This window comes from Arvicola amphibius, chromosome 1, assembly GCF_903992535.2.
Source record: "Arvicola amphibius chromosome 1, mArvAmp1.2, whole genome shotgun sequence".
In the NCBI taxonomy this organism is placed as follows: domain Eukaryota; kingdom Metazoa; phylum Chordata; class Mammalia; order Rodentia; family Cricetidae; genus Arvicola; species Arvicola amphibius.
Genome location: NC_052047.1, coordinates 84,395,282 through 84,419,595, shown reverse-complemented (window position 1 = coordinate 84,419,595; position 24,314 = coordinate 84,395,282). Strand labels below are relative to the sequence as shown.

Genomic DNA, 24,314 nt, shown 5'->3' with positions numbered 1-24,314 from the left:
AAGTCACCTACCTTAAAAAATATCTGGGAGACAGAGACACACTGATTTATTTTTCCTACCCCCTGGTAGATTTTGGATCCCCATGAAAGAGTTCTGTGCTCATCTTTAAAAAAAAAAACAAAACCTTTAAACAAAACCCAAGCGTAAGACAACCTAGCACAGTGTCGTCGTCTTTTTTGTCTCTACCGTGAACTTGACTACTAAAATATGAACACATCAGCGTCAAAAACATTTTTCTGTTTATTTTCAAAAGAAGCGCTTACCCCTGCTTCAGCTTCCGACTCTGAGCTACGCATGGCTTTTCTGACAAATCGTTTTTGCATGCAGTAACCTGGTAGCAGTTGTTATTGCTTGAATTAAAAGTTGAGCACCAATAGCATACTGGGCGCCACACCAGACACATCCCAGCCCCACAGGCACAGTATGATTGACAGCTACTCTCAGAGAATGGTAGTAGTTGTATAACAGCAAAAGAAACTGGCTTGGACTTTTTAATCAACAGTTACCTTGACATAACTTGCTAGATAATATCCTCCAAGTCAAGTCTGAGACTTTAGCTTTCAAAAACAGGACCTTTGTAAGGTCCTTACCTTCAAGAATAAACTGACACGCCTGTGTGCTGCTCTGCCATTTCAGCAGAGCCCCTCCCCCACACTTGCCCCTTAATAGTGAATGGAGGATACCCAGAAGTGAACTTTGACCTCCACTATCTAAAACCCAGCCAAAGAACAATGATAAAAAACTGCCAATGAAAACAGGAGAGCTAAAGATAGAATTTATTTTATTTTTTAATTGTTTTTATTGAGCTGTATATTTTCTCTTCTCCCATCCCTTCCTTCCCCCTCTGCTTCTACCCATTCCCATGGTCACCATGCTCCCAATTTACTCAGGAGATCTTGTCCTTTTCTACCTCCCATGTAGATTAGATCCATGTAAGTCTCTCTTAGGGTTCTCATTGTGATCTAGGTTCTCTGGCATTGTGAATTGTAGGCTGGTTTTCTTTGCTTTATGTCTAAAAGCCACTTATGAGTGAGTGCATATGATGTTTGTCTCTCTGGGTTTGGGTTACCTCACTCAATGTGATGTTTTCTAGATTCATCCATTTGCCTGCAAATTTCAAGATGTCATTTTTTTTTTCTGCTGTGTAGAACTCTATTGTGTAAATGTACCACATTTCCCTCATCCATTCTTCAGTCGAGGGGCATGTAGGTTGTTTCCAGGTTCTGGCTATGACAAACAATGCTGCTATGAACATAGTTAAGCACATGTCCTTGTGGCACGATTGAGCATCCTTTGGATACATACTCAAAAGTAGTATTACTGGGTCTTGAGGGAGGTTGTTTCCTAATTTTCTGAGAAATCGCCACACTGATATCCAAGGGACTGTACCAGTTTGCATTCCCACCAGCAATGCAGGAGTGTTCCCTTAAACCCATAACCTCTCCAGCATAAGTTGTCATCAGTGTTTTTGATCTTGGTCATTCTTACAGGTTGAATCTCAGAGTTGTTTTGATTTGGATGTCTCTGATGGATGTTGAGCATTTCCTTAAGTGTCTTTCAGCCATTTTAGATTCCTATGTTGAGAGTTCTCTGTTTGGACCTGTACTACAATTTTTTTTTTTTTGATTTGTTCTTTTGATGACCAATTTCTTGAGTTCTTTGTATATTTTGGAGATCAGACTTCTGTCTGATGTGGGGTTGGTGAAGATCTTTTCCCATTCTATAGGCTCTTGTTTTGTCTTGTTGACCATGTCCTTTGCTTTACAGAAGCTTTTCAGTTTCAAGAGGTCCCATTTATTGTTTCTCTCAGTGTCTGTGCTACTGGGGTTATATTTAGGAAGTGGTTTCCCGGGCCAATGAGTTCAAGTATACTTTCCTCTTTCTTTTCTATAAGATTCAGTGTGGCTGGCTTTATGTTGAGGTCTTTGATCCATTTGGACTTGAGTTTTGTGCATGGTGATAGATATGGGTTTATTTTTATTCTTCTACCTGTTGATATGCAGTTATGCCACTACCATTTGTTGAATATGCTTTCTTTTTTCCATTTTATATTTTTTTGCTTCTTTGTCAAAAATCATGTGTTTCTAGGTGTGTGGATTAATATCTGGGTCTTCAATTCGTTTCCATTGGTCCTCCTGTCTGTTTTTATGCCAATACCAGGCTATTTTCATTACTGTAGCTCTGTAGTAGAGTTTGAAGTCAGGGATTGTGATGCCTCTAGAAGTTCCTTTATTGTACAGGATTGTTTTGGCTATCCTGTTGTTTTGTTTTGTTTTTTTTTTTGTTTTTGTTTTTTGCTTTTCCATATGAAATTGAGTACTGTTCTTTTGAGGTCTGTGAAGAATTTTGATGGGATTTTGATGGGCATTGCATTGAATCTGTAGATTGCTTTTTGTAAGATTGCCATTTTTACTATGTTAATTCTACCTACCCAAGAGCATGGGAGATCTTTCCATTTTCTGGTGTCTTCTTGAATTTCTTTCTTCAAAGATTTAAAGTTCTTGTCATACAAGTCTTCCACTTGTCTGGTTAGAGTTACTCCGAGATATTTTATGCTATTTGTGGCTATTATGAAGGGTGATGTTTCTCTGATTTCTTTCTTAGCCCATTTATCATCTGTGTAAAGAAGGGCTACTGATTATTTTGAGTTAATCTTGTGTCCTGCTATATTATTGAAGGTGTTTATGAGTTGTAGAAGTTCCTTGGTAGAATTTTTGGGCTCACTTAATGTAAACTATCATATCAGCAAATAGTGAGAGTTTGATTTCTTCTTTACCGGTTTGTATCCCCTTGATATCCTTTTGTTGTCTTATTGCTCTAGCTAGGACCTCAAGAACTATATTGAATAGATATGGAGAGAATGGACAACCTGTCCTGTTCCTGATTTCAGTGGAATCGCTTTGATTTCTTCTCCATTTAGTTTGATGTTGGCTGTTGGCTTACTGTGTATTGCCTTTTTTATGTTTATGTATGTTCCTTGTATCCCTGCTGTCACCAAGACTTTTTATCATGAAAGGATATTGTATTTTGTCAAAGGCTTTTTCAGCATCTAATGAGATGACTGTGTGTGTGTGTGTGTGTGTTTAGTTTGTTTATATGGCGGATCCCATTGACAGATTTTTGTATGTTGAACCATCCCTACATCTCTGGGATTAAGCCTACTTGGTCATGGTGGATGGTTTTTCTGATGTGTTCTTGGATTCAGTTTGCCAGTGTTTTATTGAGTATTTTTGCATCAATGTTCATGAGTGAGATTGGTCTGTAATAATCTTTCTTAGTAATGTCTTTGTGTGGTTTAGGTATCAGGGTAATTGTTGCCTCATAAAAAGAATTTGGCAATGTTCCTTCTGTTTCTGTTGTGAGGAAAAATTTGAGGAGTATTGGTATTAGTTCTTTAAAAATCTTGTAGAAACCTGAGCTTTTTTTTTTTTCTTTTTTTTCTTTTGGTTGGGAGACTTTTGATGACTGTTTCTATTTTTTCAGCTGTTGTAGGTTTATTTAATTTGCTTATTTGGTCTTGATTTAATTTTGGTAAGTGATATTTATCCAGAAAGTTGTCCATTTCCTTTAAGTTTTCCGATTTTGTGGAGTATAGGTTTTTGATATATGACCTGACGATTCTGATTCTCTGTCTGTATCTCCTCCATGTCTGTTGTTTTATCTGCCTTTTCATTTCTGATTTTGTTAATTTGGACATTCTCTCTCTGCCTTTTGGTTAGTTTGGATAAAGGTTTGTCTATTTTGTTGATTTTCTTGAAGAACCAACTCTTTGTCTCATTGATTCTTTGAATTGTTTTCTTTGTTTCTATTTTGTTGATTTCAGCTCTCAATTTGATTATTTCCTGCTGTCTAGTCTTCCTGAGTGAGTTTACTTCTTTTTGTTCTAGAGTTTTCAGGTGTTGTGTTAAATCAGTAGTGTGGGATTTTTCTAGCTTCTTTTTGTAGGCATTTAGTGCTATGAACTTTCCTCTTAACACTGCTTTCATTGTGTCTCATAAATTTGGGTATGTTGTGTGGTCATCTTCATTGAATTTTAGGAAGTTTTTAATTTTGTCCTTTACCCATTGGTGATTCAGAGCATTGTTTAATTTCCATGTGCTTGTGGGCTTTCTGAAATTAGTGTTGTTGTTGAATTCTAATTTTATGCCATGGTGGTCAAATCAGATACATGGGGTTTTTCAATTATCTGTTGAGGATTGCCTTGTTTCCTAGTATGTGGTCAGTTTTTGAGAAGGTTCCATGCAGTGCTGAGAAGAAAGTATATTCTTTTCTGTTTGGATGGTATGTCTGTTATGTCCATTTGAGTCATAACATCTGTTAGTTCCTTTCTTTCTCTGTTAAGTTATTGTCTGGCAGACCTGTCCAGTGGTGAGAGGGGTGTTGAAGCCTCCCACCATTAATGTGTAATTTAAGCTTTCATAGTGTTTTTTTTATATGAAGGTGCCCTTGATGTTTGGTATTGAGATTTCCTCTTGATGGATTTTTACTGTGAGTAATATGTAATGTCCTTTTTTGTCTCTTTTGATTGATTTTAGTTTGAAGTCTATTTTGTTAGATATTAGGATAGCTATACCAGCTTGTTTCTTAGGTCCATTTGATTGGAAACTCTGAGGCAATGCCTGTCTTTGAGGTTGAGGTGTGTTTCTTGTATGCAGTAGAAGGATGGATCCTGTTTTCATATCTAATCTGTTAGCTTGTGTCTTTATATAGGTTAGTTGAGTCCATTTATATTAAGGGATATTAATGATCAGTGATTGCTAGTTCCTGTTAATTTAGTTTTCATTGTTGGTGATGTTTTTGTGTGTTTTTCCCCCTGCTGTGAGATCATCTATTGTCTGTGTTTTTGTGGATGTAGCTAATAGCTAACTTCCTTGGGTTGGAGTTTTCCGTCTAGTACTTTGTGTAGGGCTAGGTTTGTGGCTAGGTATTGGTTAAATCTGGTTCTGTCATGGAATATCTTGTTTTTTTTTTCCATCTATTGTGATTGAAAGTTTTGCTGGCTATAGTAGTCTGGGCTGGCATCCGTGGTCTCTTAATGTCTGCATAACGCTTGACCATGACCTTCTGGCTTTCATTGTCTCCAATGAGAAGTGAGGTGTAATTCTGATAGGTCTGCCTTTATATGTTACTTGTCCTTTTTCCTTGCAGCTCTTAATATTCTTTCTTTATTCTGTATGTTCAGTGTTTTGATTATTATGTGGTGAAGGGATTTTTTTTTGATCCAGTCTATTTGGTGTTCTGTAAGCTTCTTTTATCTTCATATGCATATTAAAGATAGAATTTTAGCTAACAGATAAGCCTTGCTGAGCTCATAGGCAGTTTAAAGTGGAGTGATAACAGTAGCAGTACTCTTTGACAAGATGGTAATGCGGGTTCAGTTAATTGTTATTTTAGAATAGGCAAATGATATGAATGGGCTTCAAAACCAAACAAACCAGAGAAGACAAGGGATTAGTTAGCTACTAACTGCTGTTACAGCAAATGAAGTACAATATAGTTTTTTTTTTCATGTTTTCTTCCAAGGTGGTCAGGACTCTATGGGAATAGGGAGATATATAAGGAAATCAAAGTAGGTTTGGGGGCTTTTTGAGATAGCTCAGTGATTTAATGTTAACTTTCAGCACCCAGGTGAAAGTGCTCACAACTGCTGATATAACTTCTTCCAGTCTCTGTAGACATTCTTATTCATGTGGATGTTGGCAACTCCCCCCTCCCCCGCAAACACACACACAAATTATAACAAAGTTTAGAAAGTAGTCTTTGTTTCATTGAAAACTAGATATCAAGGGAAACTCTCAATTCTTCTTTGTGTATGTCAGGTGCAGTCAGCATTTGCCTCTTCAGAGACATTTAAATGGTACTAGTTGTGATATTTAAGAGTGCAAGGGCCTGGATATTTCCTTAGCGGTGTGATACCTTAACTTACTTAACTGTAAAGTGGGGATAAAAGCATGCCTAGTTCATAGAAGTGCTCCTTAGCATGTGTTCCGGAAGACAGTGTCTGGCATGGTCAATTATTGTTATAGTTAGTTGTGGGTTTTTTATTACTTAAGTATCAAAGTTGAGAAATACATAGAATAAGCACTGTTTACTGCTCTACAGAAAACAGTGTAGAGTTCTGTTGTCTCTGTAATCTCCTCTGTGTGTTTCATATTTTCACATTAATGCTTGAAGAAGGAAAGCACTCTGTGATAACACTGGTTAGATTATACAGCTCTGTTGTTGGGGTTTTCTGTCCTGCCCAGTTCCTGCAATTGTTATGTTCCAAAAATTACATAGAAGTCTACATTAGTAATAAAACTGATTGGCCCATTAGCTCAGGCTTCTCATTAACTCTTTAACTTATATTAGCCCATTATTCTAGTATATGTTAGCCACATGGCTTGGTACCTTTCTCAGCGAAGCAGTCACATCTTGCTTCCTCTGTGTCTGGACAGGACTGCGGAGGAATGGGCTTCCCTCTTCCCAGAATTCTCCTGTTCTCCTTGACCTACCTCTTCTTCCTGTCAGGTTGTCCTGCCTATACTTCCTGCCTGGCTACTAGCCAATCAGCGTTTATTTAAAATATAATTGACAGAATACAGACCATGGTCCCACACCATAGCTCTGTTTTCCTCCTGCTGCTGGGTCTGAACCTGGGGCCTTTCTTGTGCTGGCCATGCACTGTTGCTCTCCACTAGTTAGCCACACCCTCTAGATTTTACAGCTTTTCCAAGGTAGTGTATACTAGATGCCTGTACAAAACTCATTGTGCACAATCCTCATTGAGAAGCATAAATCACTTAATTGATCTGATTCTGATTTAAATTTATCTTTATTATTACACCTTTTATTTACACTGTATTGTAGAGAATTATGCTATAACTGAATAACATGGTTCAGCTTAAAATTTAAATGGTTAATTATGCCTTTTTAACTGTAGAAAGCTTAAGGTATTTTATCACCCTGGAGCTGAAAAACACTGAAAACTCAGGTTGTACTTAAAACATCACAGAAAGTAATGGTAATTATCTGTATGCTTTTCTTTTTCTTTTTTAATTTAAAGAAGATCCTACAAATTGCCCTGAAGGAAGTTCAATCCTATCAAAAATATTTCAGTATGTAATTATACTAGAGCTATGAAATTGGAACATCAATGTGAAGATTGGCTGCCTCTTTCTCCTCACCATTCATGCCTTTAAGTCCCCTGTAGACGAAGAATAGCCTTTTAAAGGAATACCTGAGACACTTGGCTCAAAGGCAAACAGATCTCTGTGAAAAGTATGTCACATGACACCAGAATCCAGAGAGCCAAGAAAAGCAGTACATCCCAAAACAATGGTACTTTACATGTATTCTTGAAGTGGTTTTGAAGCTAGTCACACAAGCTGCTAAGATAGCTCCCTGGAGAAGAAAACACAGCATCTGTAGGGTTGCCCCACCTCCTTAGAAACCACACATGCTAATCCAAGCCATGTATCAATAACATTCAAAGTATAATGTAGTAGGTAGGACACAGAAGAGCTGTTGGCTCACAGGTGAAGAGTGCTCCCTGAAACCTGGAAACTTCAAATGTCCCGTAGTTTTTATGCGAGTCCCATGTGGCCGTATTTGTGTCCTCCTTTGTCCTCCACTTCTTCCTGCAGACTGACTGTTCCTTGTGCCTTCTGTGGAGATGCCAATAGAAATGCTTGTATTTTGTAGCTTAGCTATATATGATATGCTGTCATCTAGATTGTTCTCATATAGCCTGACATCCTGGAAGAAGACATCTGGATTTCATCCAGACTTCAGAATGAGGGGTTATTTCCCTCTCCACAGCCATGTGATTTTCCCTGTCTTCCTCTCCTGACTCAAGTTTCCCCTCTGAGACTTTTATCCAGAAGTTCTGTTTTCTGTTACTTATTATATACTGAACAAGTAGATAGACCAGCACTTTTCAGTCTGTGGGACATGCCTTTGGGGAGTCAAATGACCCTTTCACAGAGGTTGACCAACATGTTACGATTCATAACAGTAGCAAAATTACAGATCTGAAGTAGCAATGAAAATAATTTTATGGTTGGGGGTCACCATAACATGAGGAACTGTATTAAAGGATCTCAGCATTAGGAAGGTTAAGAACAACTTATACATACTGTCTGCTATCCAGAAATCAGAGGTCTCAGCCTATCTGGTCTAAGGGAGACATGAGAAGGTCCAAGCTTGGAGATTTGCCAGTCATCATTTGATGAGGATTTTTTTAATTGATTTTATCGAGCTACACATTTTTTTCTGCTCCCCTCCCTTCCTCTACCTTCTCCTCTGGTCCCCACACTCCCAGTTTGCTCAGGAGATCTTGTCTTTTTTTAATTCCCATGTAGATTAGATACATGTATATCCATTTTAGGGCCCTCATTGTTGTCTAGGTTCTCTGGGATTGTGAATTATGGGCTGGTTTCCTTTGCTTTATGTCTAAAAGCTACTTATGAGTGAGTACATATGATGATTTGTCTCTCTGGGTCTGGGTTACCTTGCTCAATGTGATGTTTTCTAGATTCATCCATTTGCCTGCAAATTTCAAGATGTCATTAGTTTTTTTTCTGCTCTGTAGTACTCCATTGTGTAAATGTACCACATTTTCCTTATCCATTTTTAGGTCAAGGGGCATTTTGGTTGTCTGTGACAAACCTTGCTGCTATGAACATAGTTGAGCACATGTCCTTATGGTACTATTGAGCATCCTTTGAGTATATACCCAAAAGTGGTATTGCTGGGTCTTGAGGAAGGTTGTTTCTAATTTTCTGAGAAATCGTAATACTGATATCCAAAAGGGTTTTACCAATTTGCATTCCCACCAAATGCTTTCCAATTTCCTCCCTTCCTTAGGTTGGATGGTATTGTTAGAAAAGACTGTGCTGGATGTTTCTCTTCCCCCTGGTCAGTCAGAGTCTGATAAAGCTTTTGTAGGGAAGGCTAGATAAGACCTTGGCACTATCCGGTGTGTTCCACAATGGTTTCTTTCTTCTTTTAGTAGCAAGGGTGAGTTTTCTCAGGTAGTTAGCACTTGGAAATAATACTTAAAAATACTAGTATGGATATGTGTGAATGAGTTCCTCAGTTGTTTTAATTTGCAGATTTAACCATACCTGTCCTCTAGCAATTCCTCAATTACAGCTGGTTTTCCTATCTTAACCTTGGTTACCAAGAAGGTTTGTGCTTCAGTATGTTACAATCCTTTTTATCTGCCCATCTAGCTGCATAATTTAATGGGCATTAGTTTGCCCTACAAACTAACTTTTCTTATTTTTCTAAGACTTGGTACTTTTTAGTTTGTTCATTCAATTTTTTGCTTTTGTGAAGAGTAGTGATTTTGAAGTGCCCTACATATAGAACCAGAAACCAGCAATATGATTACTTCTGCACATCGAAATCCTGATGGACATGGAGTCTGTGTTGATGTTCACGGCCCATGCTACCACAGAGGGTCAAAGGAATCATGCATGTTGAAGTCTGAGGTCTGTGCTAACCCAGCTCCTCCCTTTACCGACCCTGCCCCTCGATGGACACTGCAGCAGGAGAGCTGGCCTTGCCCCTCATGGGAGAGCTGGCCTTGCCCCTCATGGGAGAGCTGGCCCTTGCACTTGGAGATGGAACCACCCCTCACCATGGACATGGGAGAGCTGGCCCAGATGGCATGGGCTTGGGAAACCTGGCTCTGCCCCTTACCTGAGGTGGCCAGTCCCAATGGCCTAGACTGACCAGCTCAGCTAATCACCCAGATGCACATTCTGGGCCTTGGGTGGTCCTACCATAACATCTACCCCATCTGTGACCTCCTGGTGTGTACAAAGGGACTGGTCCTGCTGAACGGTAACTGCAGGCTCTCCATGACTCGGGACAACAGCAGGATGTCTGAGAGGAGTTTGGGTGAGGGTCCAGTGGTGATGGTGTGCCAGAGGCCAGAGGCCTTGAGCCAGACCAGCGACTCACTGTGGTGAACATCTACGGGTGGACTAATTGACAAAAGGGGACACTGTGTGACACACTGAAGCTCCCAGTGCCACTAGGATGAATGAGGAGGTGTGGGGAAAGATGGAGGATAGAAGTGGTTTTGTTTGTTGTTTTTATTTGTTTTAAATTATTTTGGGGATGGCTTTCTTTGAGGGGAGATACTACAGGGATGAGGTGTAGATATGAAGGGACTTGGAGGTGCATGGGATTGGGGTACATGATGTGAAGTTCCCAAAGAATCAATAAGGAATTATGTTAATAAAAAAGAAATCCTGATGGACAAAGCAAAAAAGTACTAATTAGCAATAATGCTGCAGGCAAAAGTTTAATATTTTCTGTACTAAAGAGTTTTAGAAGTCTTTTAAAAAAAGATTTATTACATACAGTGTTCTGCCTGTATGTCTGTCTGCAAGCCAGAAGAAGGTGCCAGATCTCATTACGAATGGTGTGAGTCACCATGTGGTTGCTGGGAATTGAACTCAGGACCTTAGTGAAACACTTCCCCCAACAAGGTCACAGCTCCTAATCCCTGGCCCACTAGTGCCACTCCCTAATGACCAAATATTCAAATCTGTGAGCTTGTGGGGGACATTCATATTCAACCCACCCTAGATGCATACTCCTGTGCCCAGAGTTATGTAATTCTGAGATTTTCGGAAGTGAGAATTTTTTTCCACTTTACTTATTTATGTTATGCATACAGGTGTTTTATCTGCATGTATGTCTGTATATCACATGTGTGCCTGGTGCCTGCGAGGCCTCAGATGTCCTAGAACTGGAGTTAGACAGATGTGAGCTATCATGTGGGTGTTGGAAGTCCTGAATCCTCTGCAAGAATACTCAGTGTTCTTAACTACTAAGCCATGTCTCCAGATCCAGAAGAGAATTAAAATAATAACAGTAGTAGTAATAATAATTATGAGAGGGCTGGAGGGATGGTTCAGTGGGTAAAGCACTTGCTGCATAAGTGCCCTCTTCTGGCCTGCAGGCATACACACAGACAGAATATTGTATACATAATAAATAAACAAACAAACAAAGGGAAGGGCTCCCGTGAGAGGAGCTGAGCTCAGTTTGGCTGTGTTGTATTTGTGGCAGTGAGCACTTAGACGTGGATCTTAGAAATAGTGTGGAGACCTAGGCGTCCATAGCCGTGTGTGCTTTTCACTCCTGGCTATCCAAGACGTGAAGCCTCAGAATAAATTCTCTTTAAACTTGAGGTGATTGTATTTCTTTCTTACATCTAATGAAGACTTAATTTTAAAATTTACTAATTTGCTTTCATAAGATTAAGCAAGTGGACTTTCGCTATTTTTCTTTGTGTCACATGGGAGGAGGTTGATCTAAACAGTCCAGTAGCAGTTCTGTCGTAGAGCTGACACTAGGGTCTCTCCCCCCCTTTTTTTTCCTTTTCAAGCTTGGACCACCTGCAACCTGTTTAGACCTCTGAGGAAATACTTCAGCTTGTATTCTATGTACCTGGAGTTTCCCTTTGAGAGGTTGAGGTTTTTATTTAGATGGTTATTTTAGAGGAAAGCTAGATTTGGTTTTAAAATCAGTATAGTTTTCTAAATGCTGATATATCTCATTAGGATTTTTTAAATGATTATTCTTCCTGTTGACACTTTGCTACTAAGTCTCTTCCACCAGAGCATCTAAGTTGGTTATTTTAGCTGATACGGTTTCTAATTAAGTCTTTGTGGTTGAGAGAGCTCCCTATAGCATGTCTACTTTAGCATTTAATTGCTCCATGAATTCCAAATTAAATTCTGTAGTGCTTCCTTTTGGTCTGCTGGTGGAGCAGAGATGAGCGCGGCCCGAGAGCTGCTCATGTGCTATGTCAGTTTGGAACCCTGCATCGCAGTTTTGAAAGTCAGAGCTGTTGCTCTTCTAGATTAACTTTATCACTTCAGCGCAAAGTTTAAAGTGGCATCTCGGAACTAAAGAAAACAATGCTGGACACATAATTAGCTCTCCATAACTTTGTACAATGTGATTTTTTTGTCTTGCTAATGCAGTACACCAAATAATGTTTCACAAAGAACAGCAACTTGAGTTTATAGGTAGCATGTGAATGCCAAGCACCAACAGCTCTCTAGTAAATAGTACGTTGTAAGAGGTTCTTGTATTGAAGTGGCAGGTTGGATTAAGAAACTGCTAACATGTCTTCAAAATTCTCTATTATCTCATTGGACAATTTTGATTCTTTAATGAGTAATGAGAGTGTTTATCTAGGTAATTGAGTGCTTATTCTTTTCACTGTGAAATAACTCATGTAATCATGAGACAGAGGGCAAGATTTCCCAACTCAGAATTTAAAAACAGCATTAATTTAGATTGCTCTTCAGAATTCCAGTTGCTTGTCGTATCATTTCCTGGTGCCCTGATTCTGTAGTGCTTAGAACTTCCTAGTTCTCGAGGACAAGGGTGTGAATAGACCCAGGATTAGGCTTCACAACTCTAGAAGGCTGGGTGTTGCAGGCACTAGTTTACCATGAGGTAGTTGATACATGCTTATGTGATGTTAAGGCACAGCGACTACATGGTCAAAACAGGAACATGATGCAGTTTGCTGATGGCCACAGATGTGCATCTAGAGAATTCCCATAAAAGATACCCAGAGATCTTGATTAACCATGTGAGACAGGTAAACTTTTTATGATAGTTGTTTATGAAGGTCATAATAAGGCTTCTGCTTCTGCCAGAGAAGCAGAGTAAAGAGTGTGAGGCATTCTGGGCTCTGGAAAATAGCTAAAACAGGAATAATATGCCAAAAAATTAAAACTAGTTCTGAAATGACCCTCGTCGACTCATGAAACGATACTAATAACTGAACTAGGCATTCTGGATGACAGCTGTCTTTCACAGCTTTCATGCAGGGCTTCTACTTGAACTCAGGTTTACCTCTCACCTCAGTGTAGAGATTCAGGAAAGGTCCAGAATGCTCCACAGGGTGGAACTCCAGCATTATTGCCTTACTGAGTAAAGCTAAAACTCCAAAATCGGGGTAAGAATTAAGTCTCAATACCAGTCTTGGTAATATGCTGTAAACAAAGCAAGATGTCTGCACAGAGCACTAATGTGTACCTTAAGGACAGCATCACAGCAACGAGCTTGTAACTCAGGTAACTACTCTTTACCTGAGACATAATTCTTGAAAAAAAAGGTACTAGTAAAAATGTGATTATTCAAGCTTAACAGTTTATTTTAATTGAACAAACTAAACTCAATACTTGCAGATAAGCAACTAAAACTATTTAGTCTCTGAAAAACTCAGACTTTGAGTGAAAAATAGAATTTTTAAAACATTCTTTCTGACACATTTAGTTTTATAGTGTCTTAATGCTTAAGAGGGTTTTTTTGATGGTATAAGTGACAGTATAGAAAAATATAATTTATTTTTGGTACAGAATAATAGTTTTAATATCTGAGAGTCCACTTTTCCCCAAACACAGAGTGTGAGACTGAAAAATTGTGGATGGCAGACAACTCACTCGGTGCTCATCATAGCACAGTGGATTTATTATAGCACAATGGATTTATTATAGCGCAATGATTTTTAATTTCCCAGGGCTTAAAAAGTTCATTGATAAGGTTTTTCAGATTCTGTTTTACCATTAACCTTTAAGAAACAACTACTTGAATTTTGGGATGGTATCAAGTGTGAAGACACAAAATCATATGAAGTTACTAAAATATTAGGTTTTTTTCAACTACCTATCAGTGAGACTTGGTTTTCTTCACATTGTTAAACTAAAAGGATACAGATCGTAACACAGATTGAGCATGCCAGTAGAACTGACTTTCAACTAGTCATTACAGAGATTTTAAAGAGCGAAAAAGACAGAAGAAATAATATAAAAATGCATGACAGATGTTTATCTCACTAGGTTGTTTTATATAGAAAGCATATTTATTTTATAGACTTGTTAACATGAGTTTGTAATTTTAGTCACATTTTTAATTAAAAATTTTCATATAATCAAGACCAGATAAGCAAATTAAATAGACCAATAACTGATAAAGAAATAGAAACAGTCATCAAGTCTTTCAACCAAAAAAAAAAAAAAAAAGCCCAAGACCAGATGATTTCAGTGTAGAATTCTACAAGATTTTCAAAGAAGAACTAATACCAATACTCCAAATTGTTCCACACAATAGAAACAGAAGGAACATTGCCAAACTCTTTATGAGGCTACAATTACCCTTATACCCAATCCACATAAAGACATTACTAAGAAAGAGAATTACAGACCAATCTCACTCATTGATGCAAAAATACTCAATAAACTACTGGCAGATAAAATCCAAGAACACATCAGAAACATCATCCACCGTGATCAAGTCAACTTCATCCCAGAAGTGCAGAGATCGTTCAACATATGAAAATCTGTCAACATAATCCACCATATAAACAAACTAAAAAATAAAAACCACGTGATCATCTCATTAGATGCTGAAAAAGCCTTTGACAAAATACAATATCCTTTCATGATAAAAAGTCTTGGTGACAGCAGGGATACAAGGAACATACATAAACATAAAAAAGGCAATACACAGTAAGCCAACAGCCAACATCAAACTAAATGGAGAAGAAATCAAAGCGATTCCACTGAAATCAGGAACAGGACAGGTTGTCCATTCTCTCCATATCTATTCAATATAGTTCTTGAGGTCCTAGCTAGAGCAATAAGACAACAAAAGGATATCAAGGGGATACAAACCGGTAAAGAAGAAATCAAACTCTCACTATTTGCTGATATGATAGTTTACATTAAGTGAGCCCAAAAATTCTACCAAGGAACTTCTACAACTCATAAACACCTTCAATAATATAGCAGGACACAAGATTAACTCAAAATAATCAGTAGCCCTTCTTTACACAGATGATAAATGGGCTAAGAAAGAAATCAGAGAAACATCACCCTTCATAATAGCCACAAATAGCATAAAATATCTCGGAGTAACTCTAACCAGACAAGTGGAAGACTTGTATGACAAGAACTTTAAATCTTTGAAGAAAGAAATTCAAGAAGACACCAGAAAATGGAAAGATCTCCCATGCTCTTGGGTAGGTAGAATTAACATAGTAAAAATGGCAATCTTACAAAAAGCAATCTACAGATTCAATGCAATGCCCATTAAAATCCCATTAAAATTCTTCACAGACCTCAAAAGAACAGTACTCAACTTCATATGGAAAAGCAAAAAAACCCAGGATAGCCAAAACAATCCTGTACAGTAAAAGAACTTCTGAAAGCATCACAATCCCTGACTTCAAACTTTACTACAGAGCTACAGTACTGAAAACAGCCTGGTATTGGCATAAAAACAGACAGGAGGACCAATGGAAATGAATTGAAGACTCAGATATTAATCCACACACCTACAAACACCTGATTTTTGACAAAGAAACAAAAAATATAAAATGGAAAAAAAGAAAGCATATTCAACAAATGGTAGTAGCATAACTGGATATCAACCTGTAAAAGAATAAAAATAGATCTATTCTGTTACCATGTACAAAACTCAAGTCCAAATAGATCAATGACCTCAACATAAAGCCAACTACACTGAACCTCATAGAAGAGAAAGTGGGAAGTACACTTGAACATGTTGGCACAGGAGACCACTTCTTAAATATAACCCCAGTAGCTCAGACACTGAGAGAAACAATTAATAAATGGGACCTTCTGAAACTTATAAAACAAAGGACACAGTCAACAAGACAAAATGACAGCCGACAGAATGGGAAAAGATCTTCACCAACCCCACATGAAACAGAGGTCTGATCTCCAAAATATACAAAGAACTCAAAAAAGTGGTCATCAAAAGAACACATAATCCAAAAAAAATAGGGTACAGACCTAAACAGAGGAATCTAAAATGGCTGAAAGACACTTAAGGATGTTCAACATCCTTAGCCATCAGAGAAATGCAAATCAAAATAACTCTGAGATTCCATCTTACACCTGTAAGAATGGCCAAGATCAAAAACACTGATGACAACTTATGCTGGAGAGGTTGTGGGGAAAAGGGAACACTCCTCCATTGCTGTTGAGAGTACAAACTGGTACAGCCCCTTTGGATGTCAGTGTGGTGATTTCTCAGAAAATTAGGAAACAATCTTCTTCAAAACTTAGCAATACCACTTTTGGGTATATTCCCAAAGAATGCTCAATAGTACCACACAGACATGTGTTCAACTATGTTATAGCAGCATTGTTTGTCATAGCCAGAACCTGGAAAACAACCTAAATGCTTCTCGCCCGAAAAGTGGATAAGGGAAATGTGGTACATTTGCACAGCGGAGTACTACACAGCAGAAAAAATAATGACATCTTGAAATTTTCAGGCAAACAGATGGATCTAGAAAACATTATATTCAGTGAGGTAACTCAGACCCAGAAAGACAAATATTATATCTACTCACTTACAAGTGGTATTTAGACATAGAGACATAAAGCAAAGAAAACCAGCCTACAAATCACAATCCCAGAGAACCTAGACAACAATGAGGACACTAAAAGAGACATACGTGGATCTAATCTACATGGGAAGTAGAGAAAGATAAGATCTCCTGAGTAAATTGGAAGCATGGGGACCATGGGAGAGGGTGGAAGGGGAGGGAGGGGAGCAGAGAAAAATGTATAGCTCAATAAAATCAATAAAAATATATAAATTGTTCATACATTTGATTATATTTTCCCTCCCCCAGCTCCTCCCAGATCCTTTCTACCTCTCCACCTTTTCACCCACCCAGCTTTGTGTCCTCCTCTCGCATATGCTTTCTCTCCATCTCTTTCACCAAAAAAAAGAAACACTAAAAAACTCATTAAGAGAAAAACTGCCAAAACAAAGCAAAACAGAACAAAACATTGACAGAAGTACCATTGTTTTCATTTAGTGTTGGCCAAGTACTCCTGGGTGTGGGCCTGCCCTGCAGTGTGCACATTACCTGCAGAAAGCTTCATGGTGGGGCGGAAGCTTGAGGAAGAGACAGTCAGTCCTACAATAAGAGGACAGAGGGGCAGGAGTGCTTTGTCGTAGTTGTCCGAGTTTGAGGGACGCTCTGAAAGGCCAGGGAGAGCTAGCTGTATTGTTTTCATGAGAAGAACGTTCCTGGGTAAGCGTGAAGCTGAGAAACAATGAGGAGGCCAGGGCAGGGAGCCGAGAAAATGAGAGAAGAGGATATTAGAGAAAATAAGTTCAGGAGCAGAGTCAGGAGGCCTGATCATTTAAAGAATGAAAAATTCTTGTGGACAAAACTTTGTCTTTTCATCTCCAGTGTCTAGTGAGGAAATACACAATCAGTTTCATAATACCAGGTGTAACAAGGTTAAAAACAGAGCTCAAAACAAAGCAAAGCATTCACCCATTGTCTGTGCACAGGCTTCCTTTTTTCTTTCTTTCCGTCTCCTGTAGTTGGGTTTGGCTTGTTGTTTTTCAAGGACCTTGAGATGTGTTGGCAAGTCAGTCATTTGCTCTTGTTTTTTAATTGTAAGCACTCAGCAGGAGCAGCCCAAAAGTGCTAGTAAGTTCTGCTTCTTTTCTCTCCCTTATTCTAATGAGGGGGTTGCTGGTTTTATGAGTCGGACAAGATTGGATTATTTCCCAGTTCATATTTTTCATCCATTCCTATTCTTTCCTGGTCTTGTATGATAGAGACCTTCTTCCTCCTGTGTTTAGGATCCCTTTAAGTATTTTCTGCACTGCTAGATTGATGATCATGACTTTCTTCAGTTGGTGCTCATTTCGAAAATCTTTCTCTGTTAATTTTAAAAGATAATTCTGTGTAGTAGTCTTAGTTGACAGCCCTTACCCTTAGGATTTTAAATATATCGTTCTATTTTTTCCCGGCTTTTGGAATTTCTCTTGAGAGGTTTGATGCCATTGTGATGTGAGTTGTCATTTTTCTCTTCTAGCTTCTAGTATTTTTTTTCTTGGTTTCATAGTTTTGGCATCTTGACTATAATGTGTCATGGAAAGATCTCTGGCCCTCTCTGTTGGGAGTTTAAATGTCTCGTGCTTGGCTGTCCCTTTCTTTCCCTTACTTTTTCTGCTATAATTTCATTGGATAGTTGTTCTGTGTTTTCAGTTTTCTAGATGGAATTGCTCAGTCGTAATATGTGCATGAATTCAACTTTAGAAGACAATGCAGAGTTGTTCCCCCACTGGCTGTGCCAATTGAAATGGTCCCCAGCAGTACGAATGGTGGTTCTTAGCAATACTTGCTGTTGTTCAGCTTTCAAAAACATTTGTCAGTGTGAGAGAGTGAAACGGAAATTGAACTAAGTCCTAATGCCCCATTCTGTCTCAGATGTGTCTGATTTCTAACAACAGTAAGTCGCATCCTTAGAAATGGAAATATATAGGCTGTCTACAACAACGGAACAGTCATGAAAGTGAGAACGAGAACTTAATGGGAACTTCTTCAGGGGGCCCGAAAATGTGATTTTAGACTGACTGGAGGGTGGGGGTCTTAGTAGGGTGGGGAGAGAGTTTGAGAGAAAGGAATCAAGAGGTGGAGAATGGAGAGAAAGATGGTGTGGAACTTGCTGAAAACCAGCTGATTCTTGGACCCCGTTGTGGGTCTACTAGTTTAGGAAGTGAAGAAATGGGATCCAGGTCTGACTGAGTGCATTCATTTTGTATAAGCTCTGTTAGTTTTGCTTATTTTACTCTTTAATTAGCACTATTGGAAAGCTTTTCTAGGCAGTGTGACAGAATGGATTTAGAACTCAGTATGTTTTATTACCTATTGTTTCAGAGGCACACAGTATCAAATACTTCAGAAAAGTTTATCTGTATAACCTTTGCTTTAAAAATAAAATATCACTAAAACGCTATATCTTAAAAGGCGTGTCTTCAAACACAGCTTTCAAAATTTCTAAGTGATGTTAATTTCATAGTTTATTACAAATTAAATTGTTACATCAAGGATGGATGTCGTAATTTTGTGAAACAGAACAAGCACCGAGAGTGATAAGGTGACAGTTTGTGTGTCATGCTTTTCAACCTGGGGCTTTACATTCTCTATTAGGTGGAGAGGTTGTTAGCTATTCTAAAGGTACAATAAGAGATTATTGTTCATATCAGTGTAATAAATTGATATTCCTGACTGTACCTTTTCATTTTGCACATTGTCAAAACCTTGGACCTTAATCTTATCCTTTGATTGACAGTAGCGACCAGGGAAAGAACACTTGTATTGTTAGGGATAGTCACATCTGTTCAACTTGATTCAGTTGAGGGTATTTGCATATTCTTAAGTATTTCTTCTGAGAGGGCTTAACTTCTTCTCAAGTGCTTGATGCATTTTTGAAATTCATTCATAAGGTATCTGCATGCACTAATAGTTCTGTGTAATATTGCTGTGCATAATCTGACAGATAAGACCACATTCTAAAATAGGTATTTAGGGAGGTGACATTGTGTTTTACCTATTTGTTAGGCAGAAATGTTAGGTTTTGTGTTTTTTTTTTTTTAAAAAAAGTCTTGTAATGCTTTGATTCAAGTACAGTAGCCTTACTTTAGACAAATTGACCTCTCATATGATGAACCAGGATTTATTGAACAGTAATAAAGGTGTTAATGATAAAATTTCCTGCCTTGTTTGGAAAATTGAGTAATTGAATGTCTGTTTAGTAACTCCTTTTTTTAAAAGAAGGAATATTACCAAGGCTGAGGTTTCTTTAATGTTAATCTTTAATGTTGCTTTCAATTCTAATTGAATTGAAATACATCCTCAGAAAATAGTGGATGTATATAACCTCTGGTTTACAATGTCACAGATTGTCTTGTATCTGAATTGCCTCTTGCCAGTAGAACACAATGAAAGATTATCTTATGTGTTATCATATGTCTGCAGAATTTATATGATATTCACACATGGCTAATACCCAGCCATTTTCTATCCTCTTGTACCAGTCTCCTAAACCCTTATTATTAAACACCTTAAAGAGAAGACAGGCTTCTTGTTGTATGGTTCTGTTGAGTGGGCACTAACTGTTTTAAAGACTTTTTAGATATGCTGTCATCAGTCAGCAGTGTTGCCATGGGATCTGCAAACAGTTTCTTTACTGACATGTGATCTTAAGGAAAAGACTAGAATTAATCACAAAATGTCTTAGAAAAAAATTATAGCTCTAACGGGAAAATACCATTATGTTACATTAATTTAATCAAGATTTAGGGCAGTTAATGACAGATCGATTTCTCACACTAGCCTGGAACCTTTCCTAGTTTCCCCGAGGCAGGGTCTCATGTAGTTGGGGCCAGCCGTGAACTCAGGATCCTCTTGCCTCTACCCACCCTAGTGCTGGGATTGTGGGTATGAGCCCCTGAGCATGCTCTTTACGAGTTTTTATCCCACATTTCCTTCTAGTATAAGTATTTTGTTTTATTTTTTATCTATTTTACTTAATATAAAAGTTCATCACAATTTTATTATTGTATTATAAGAATTATTTAGTGGAGGAAGTTCGTAATTTTTTATTAGCTATAAAATAATTCTAAACTGCATAATTATTTTTTTTCTCTTACAGGAATCCCCTTCTGGTCGGAGGAAAGCTCTTGCTACTAGCAGCATTAATATGAAACAGTACGCAAGCCCTATGCCAACTCAAACTGATGTCAAGTTAAAATTTAAGCCATTATCTAAAAAGGTTGTATCTGCTACTCTCCAGTTTTCATTATCTTGTATCTTTCTTCGGGAAGGAAAAGCAACGTAAGTTTCTGTCATTAAATAAGCGACTTCCTTCATCCCATGTTTTAAAATACCACAGCGTTTGTCTTAGTAGAACGGCAATAAGATGAACATCATTCACACGACAGGAACTCAAGGCAAGAATGGAAGCGGAAGCCATGGAGGAATAGAGGTCATTGGGCTTGGCTTTCTCAGCTTACTTTCTTCTATACCCCGGGGCTGCCTGCCTGGGGTGGCCCCGCCCACAGTGGCTCTTTTCATATCTATCATTAATCAAGAAAATGTCACACAGGCATGCCTTCTGGCCAGCCTGATGCAGGCAATTTCTTAATTGAGGTTCCCTTTTCCAAAGTGACTCTGGTTTGTGTCCAGTTGACAAAAAGTAACTAATACAATACCTTTCCCAAAAACAAAATCAAACCAAAAATCATTTCTTCTGTGCTGAATAAGCACTCACTGCATTGTCAAGTCAGGAACAAGTACATGTGGTATCTACAGTGCAAGAGCCTGTCTAAGTAGAATATGAAGGGAGAATAAATGAAAATGCTATGCTGGGAACTCTCTATTAAAAATAAGGGAGAAAGATGGTCCATTCTGAACCACAGTTCTGCACACATTTAGCCCAGTAGAATGTGGTTACTATAATCGGTCATGTCTGCTTGACTGATAAGCTGGTTTCTGTGTATCACTCGAAGTGAGATGTTTGGCTCTCATCTCCAAGGCAGCAGGAGTCATGGTAGATGGCAGCCGTCAGCTGAGAGAAGCTGTGTCACCAAGTGAGTGTGGTTAGGGAAGTGCTTGAGAATGCACTGTAAACACGGGGAAGGCAGGCTCTCACCCTGAGTGTAAGCCACGTGGAAGGAGCCGTAAATGCGTGGGCCCCATCCCTAGCCGTCTGGGTAAGAAAAAGAGCATTTAAATGAGAGTCTCAATTTAATAGGAATCCTTATCGTTTATTACTGATAACTGAGAATTTGGAAGGCATTCATATGAATAATACAACTTTTCTTGTTTGTGTTGACTATCATGAAATTCGTTTAAAAAGAAGAAATCATTTTGTTAACTTAGCCTGTGTGAAATAAAATGTGAAGAATTTCTATGTTTGGCTTAGTTTACATAGTTATGTCATATTCTGAAGATAAAATTATTAAAGATTATAAAAGAGCAATATTTTAATTTTTCTGTCTGAATTTGGCAGAAGTATACAAAACTGAAAATTAATATGTTGTATAACATTATAAAACATGTTCAGTGAGTTTTAAGGTAAAGATAACAGATGAAGAAAACATAAGTGAGCTGTCTCAAGATATTTAATATAAACTTCATAAAATTATATTTTTAAATATTTGAGATAAAAATTCATATTTTATCAAATAGATGGTGTCCAACTCATAATTAGCTAAAGATTTCATCTGGTGTTTCTACAACAGACTAGACTTTGCTTTAGATGATTTATTTTTGGTTGCAGTAGTTACCTTTAGGGCCTGTGGCTCTACGGAAAACTTAACACATGGTTTGCAGGGTTTACCATTTTATTTTCTCCAGCCCACAGATCCAAAATGGTTCATGGTTTTCTATTCAGAATTCCTGTTCTAATTCCTTTTGGAAGTTTTAAGTGTTTCATTTTAGTATTTAACATTTATTTTGTTATTTTATATGTTATATATATATATAATTTTATATGTGTGTTATATATAGTTTATATATTTGTCTGTATTTATGCCTGTGCCCTATGGACATGCCTGAAACCTGCCAAGGTCAGAAGAAGGCGTTGGATCCTTTGTAACTGGAGTTACAGACACTTGTGGGTCCCCAGTGCTGGGAATTGAACCCAGTTTTGTCCAGAAGGGCAGCCAGTGCTCTTAGCCTCTGGTCTGTCTGTCCAATTCAAGTTTTATTTTAAAGTCAAGATTTATCTCATTTGTGGACTGCCAAGGTTTTGTTTCTAGACCTAATGCTCAAGAAACTACTTGAATTCTCTGCAGAAACTTTTTGTCTTCCATGGGTGCCAGCACAATTACCTTCTAAAGCCTTAACCAGTTAGAGTTTAGTCTTGTTTGCTTTGCAGTGAATACATTATTTAGAAATTTATATGGTTTGTAAAATTCTTACATTTAAAATATTCTTAAACAACATGCTAGGTGGTACTTTTATTTTACAGAAAGAAGGACTATGTTAATATTTTATCTTACATCCATTATCCAAAATGCTTAGCTCTGCAAGTTTTCAGATTTCAGTTTTTTTCTAGATTTTGGGGTGTTTGCAGATACATAAGGATATCTTAGGGAGGGGACCCAAGTCTAAGCACAATGCCGTTTAACTTTCACGCAGACTTTCTCCATGTGGCTCAAAGTAGTTTGTACACAGTGTCTGCAGTGCACAGTGTCTTCCGTGCACCCGAACCTCAACTGCAGCCTGTCACATGCCACGCGTGAGGTGTTCCACGTGTGTCACCTTTATCCGCATGTGAAAGCTTGGGTTCCAGAGTGGTTTAGATTTTGAAATGTTTGGATTTAAGATTTGCAGATCAGGCATATTAAACCTTTATTTTCTAATTATTTTTCAAGTAATGTCATCTAGTAAGCTGTGTATTGTATTTTGGCTAATTTGGTACAGGGACGAAGATATGCAGAGTTTGGCTAGTTTGATGAGTATGAAGCAGGCTGACATTGGCAATTTAGATGATTTTGAAGAAGATAATGAAGATGATGATGAGAATCGAGTGAACCAAGAGGAAAAGGCAGCAAAAATCACAGGTTGGCTTTACTATCATTGAGCGAAGTTTATTTTCTAATTTGTGAATTAGGTTTTGATTTCTTTCTTAACTCAGATGTATTTAAGACAGTATGTTTTACATGTGCTTTGTATGTATATTTCTACCTAGTTTACTTCTGGTCAAATTCAAATAAAATTCAGGTCTCTATGTTTCAGTTTCAAAAAAATCTTACTGAGGTTTTTTCCTTTATAGTGTAAACATATGTATTTTTGTTAATTTTCCAAAAATTAACTTATTTACATTTTTATCCTTTCATATAGAGGACTTAGGTCCTAAAGTATTTGGTTCAAAAAAGGAAGGCATAGTTTTATAATCTCATCCAAATCTGTACCATTTTGCTCAATTTTATACTTCTTGCCTTGAAATTTTGTCCAGTGTTGATATTTGTAAACTATGCTTCATTTGCTTGTCACGTGTATTATTCTTAGCCCATCTCTTACTTTAAGTGCATCTCTAATAGATATCATTTGGCTACTCTAGCTCCATAATGTTTGCTTTTTAACAGCTCTTTGCAGAGCTGGGGCAGTGACTCAGTCAGTAAAGCTCCTGTCACACAGCATAGTGACCAGAGTTCTGTCCCCAGAAGCACAGAGACTTTGTCTGTAATCCAGTGCTGGAGCGATAAGAGGAGGGGCTGTGGGGGCTTGCTGGCCTGGCCAAATCAGGGCTCAGTGAGAGAACTGAGAAAGATACCTGGTAGACTTCGGCTTTTGGCTGCACACACACTTACATCACACATGTGCGTGCTCCCACCTGCCTACTCACATAGCCAAGTGATACACAAGAATTTAAAAAGTTCTCTATTCCAATTGCTGACCTAATTTCACTTATATTAATATAGATATACGTTTGTATATA

General features: G+C 38.0%; 1 protein-coding gene across 8 annotated transcripts in view; it reads left to right on the top strand.

Annotated features, from left to right (window-relative positions):
- Positions 1 to 24,314, top strand: part of Ehbp1 (EH domain binding protein 1) — a 250,966-nt gene that overhangs the window by 77,940 nt on the left and 148,712 nt on the right. For all 8 annotated transcript variants that reach the window (XM_038320910.2, XM_038320899.2, XM_042054614.1 and 5 more), the window contains 2 exons: positions 20,520 to 20,701; positions 23,297 to 23,436. In XM_038320910.2, the coding sequence (XP_038176838.1) occupies positions 20,520 to 20,701; positions 23,297 to 23,436 (322 nt within the window). The remainder of the gene's footprint in view (positions 1 to 20,519; positions 20,702 to 23,296; positions 23,437 to 24,314) is intronic.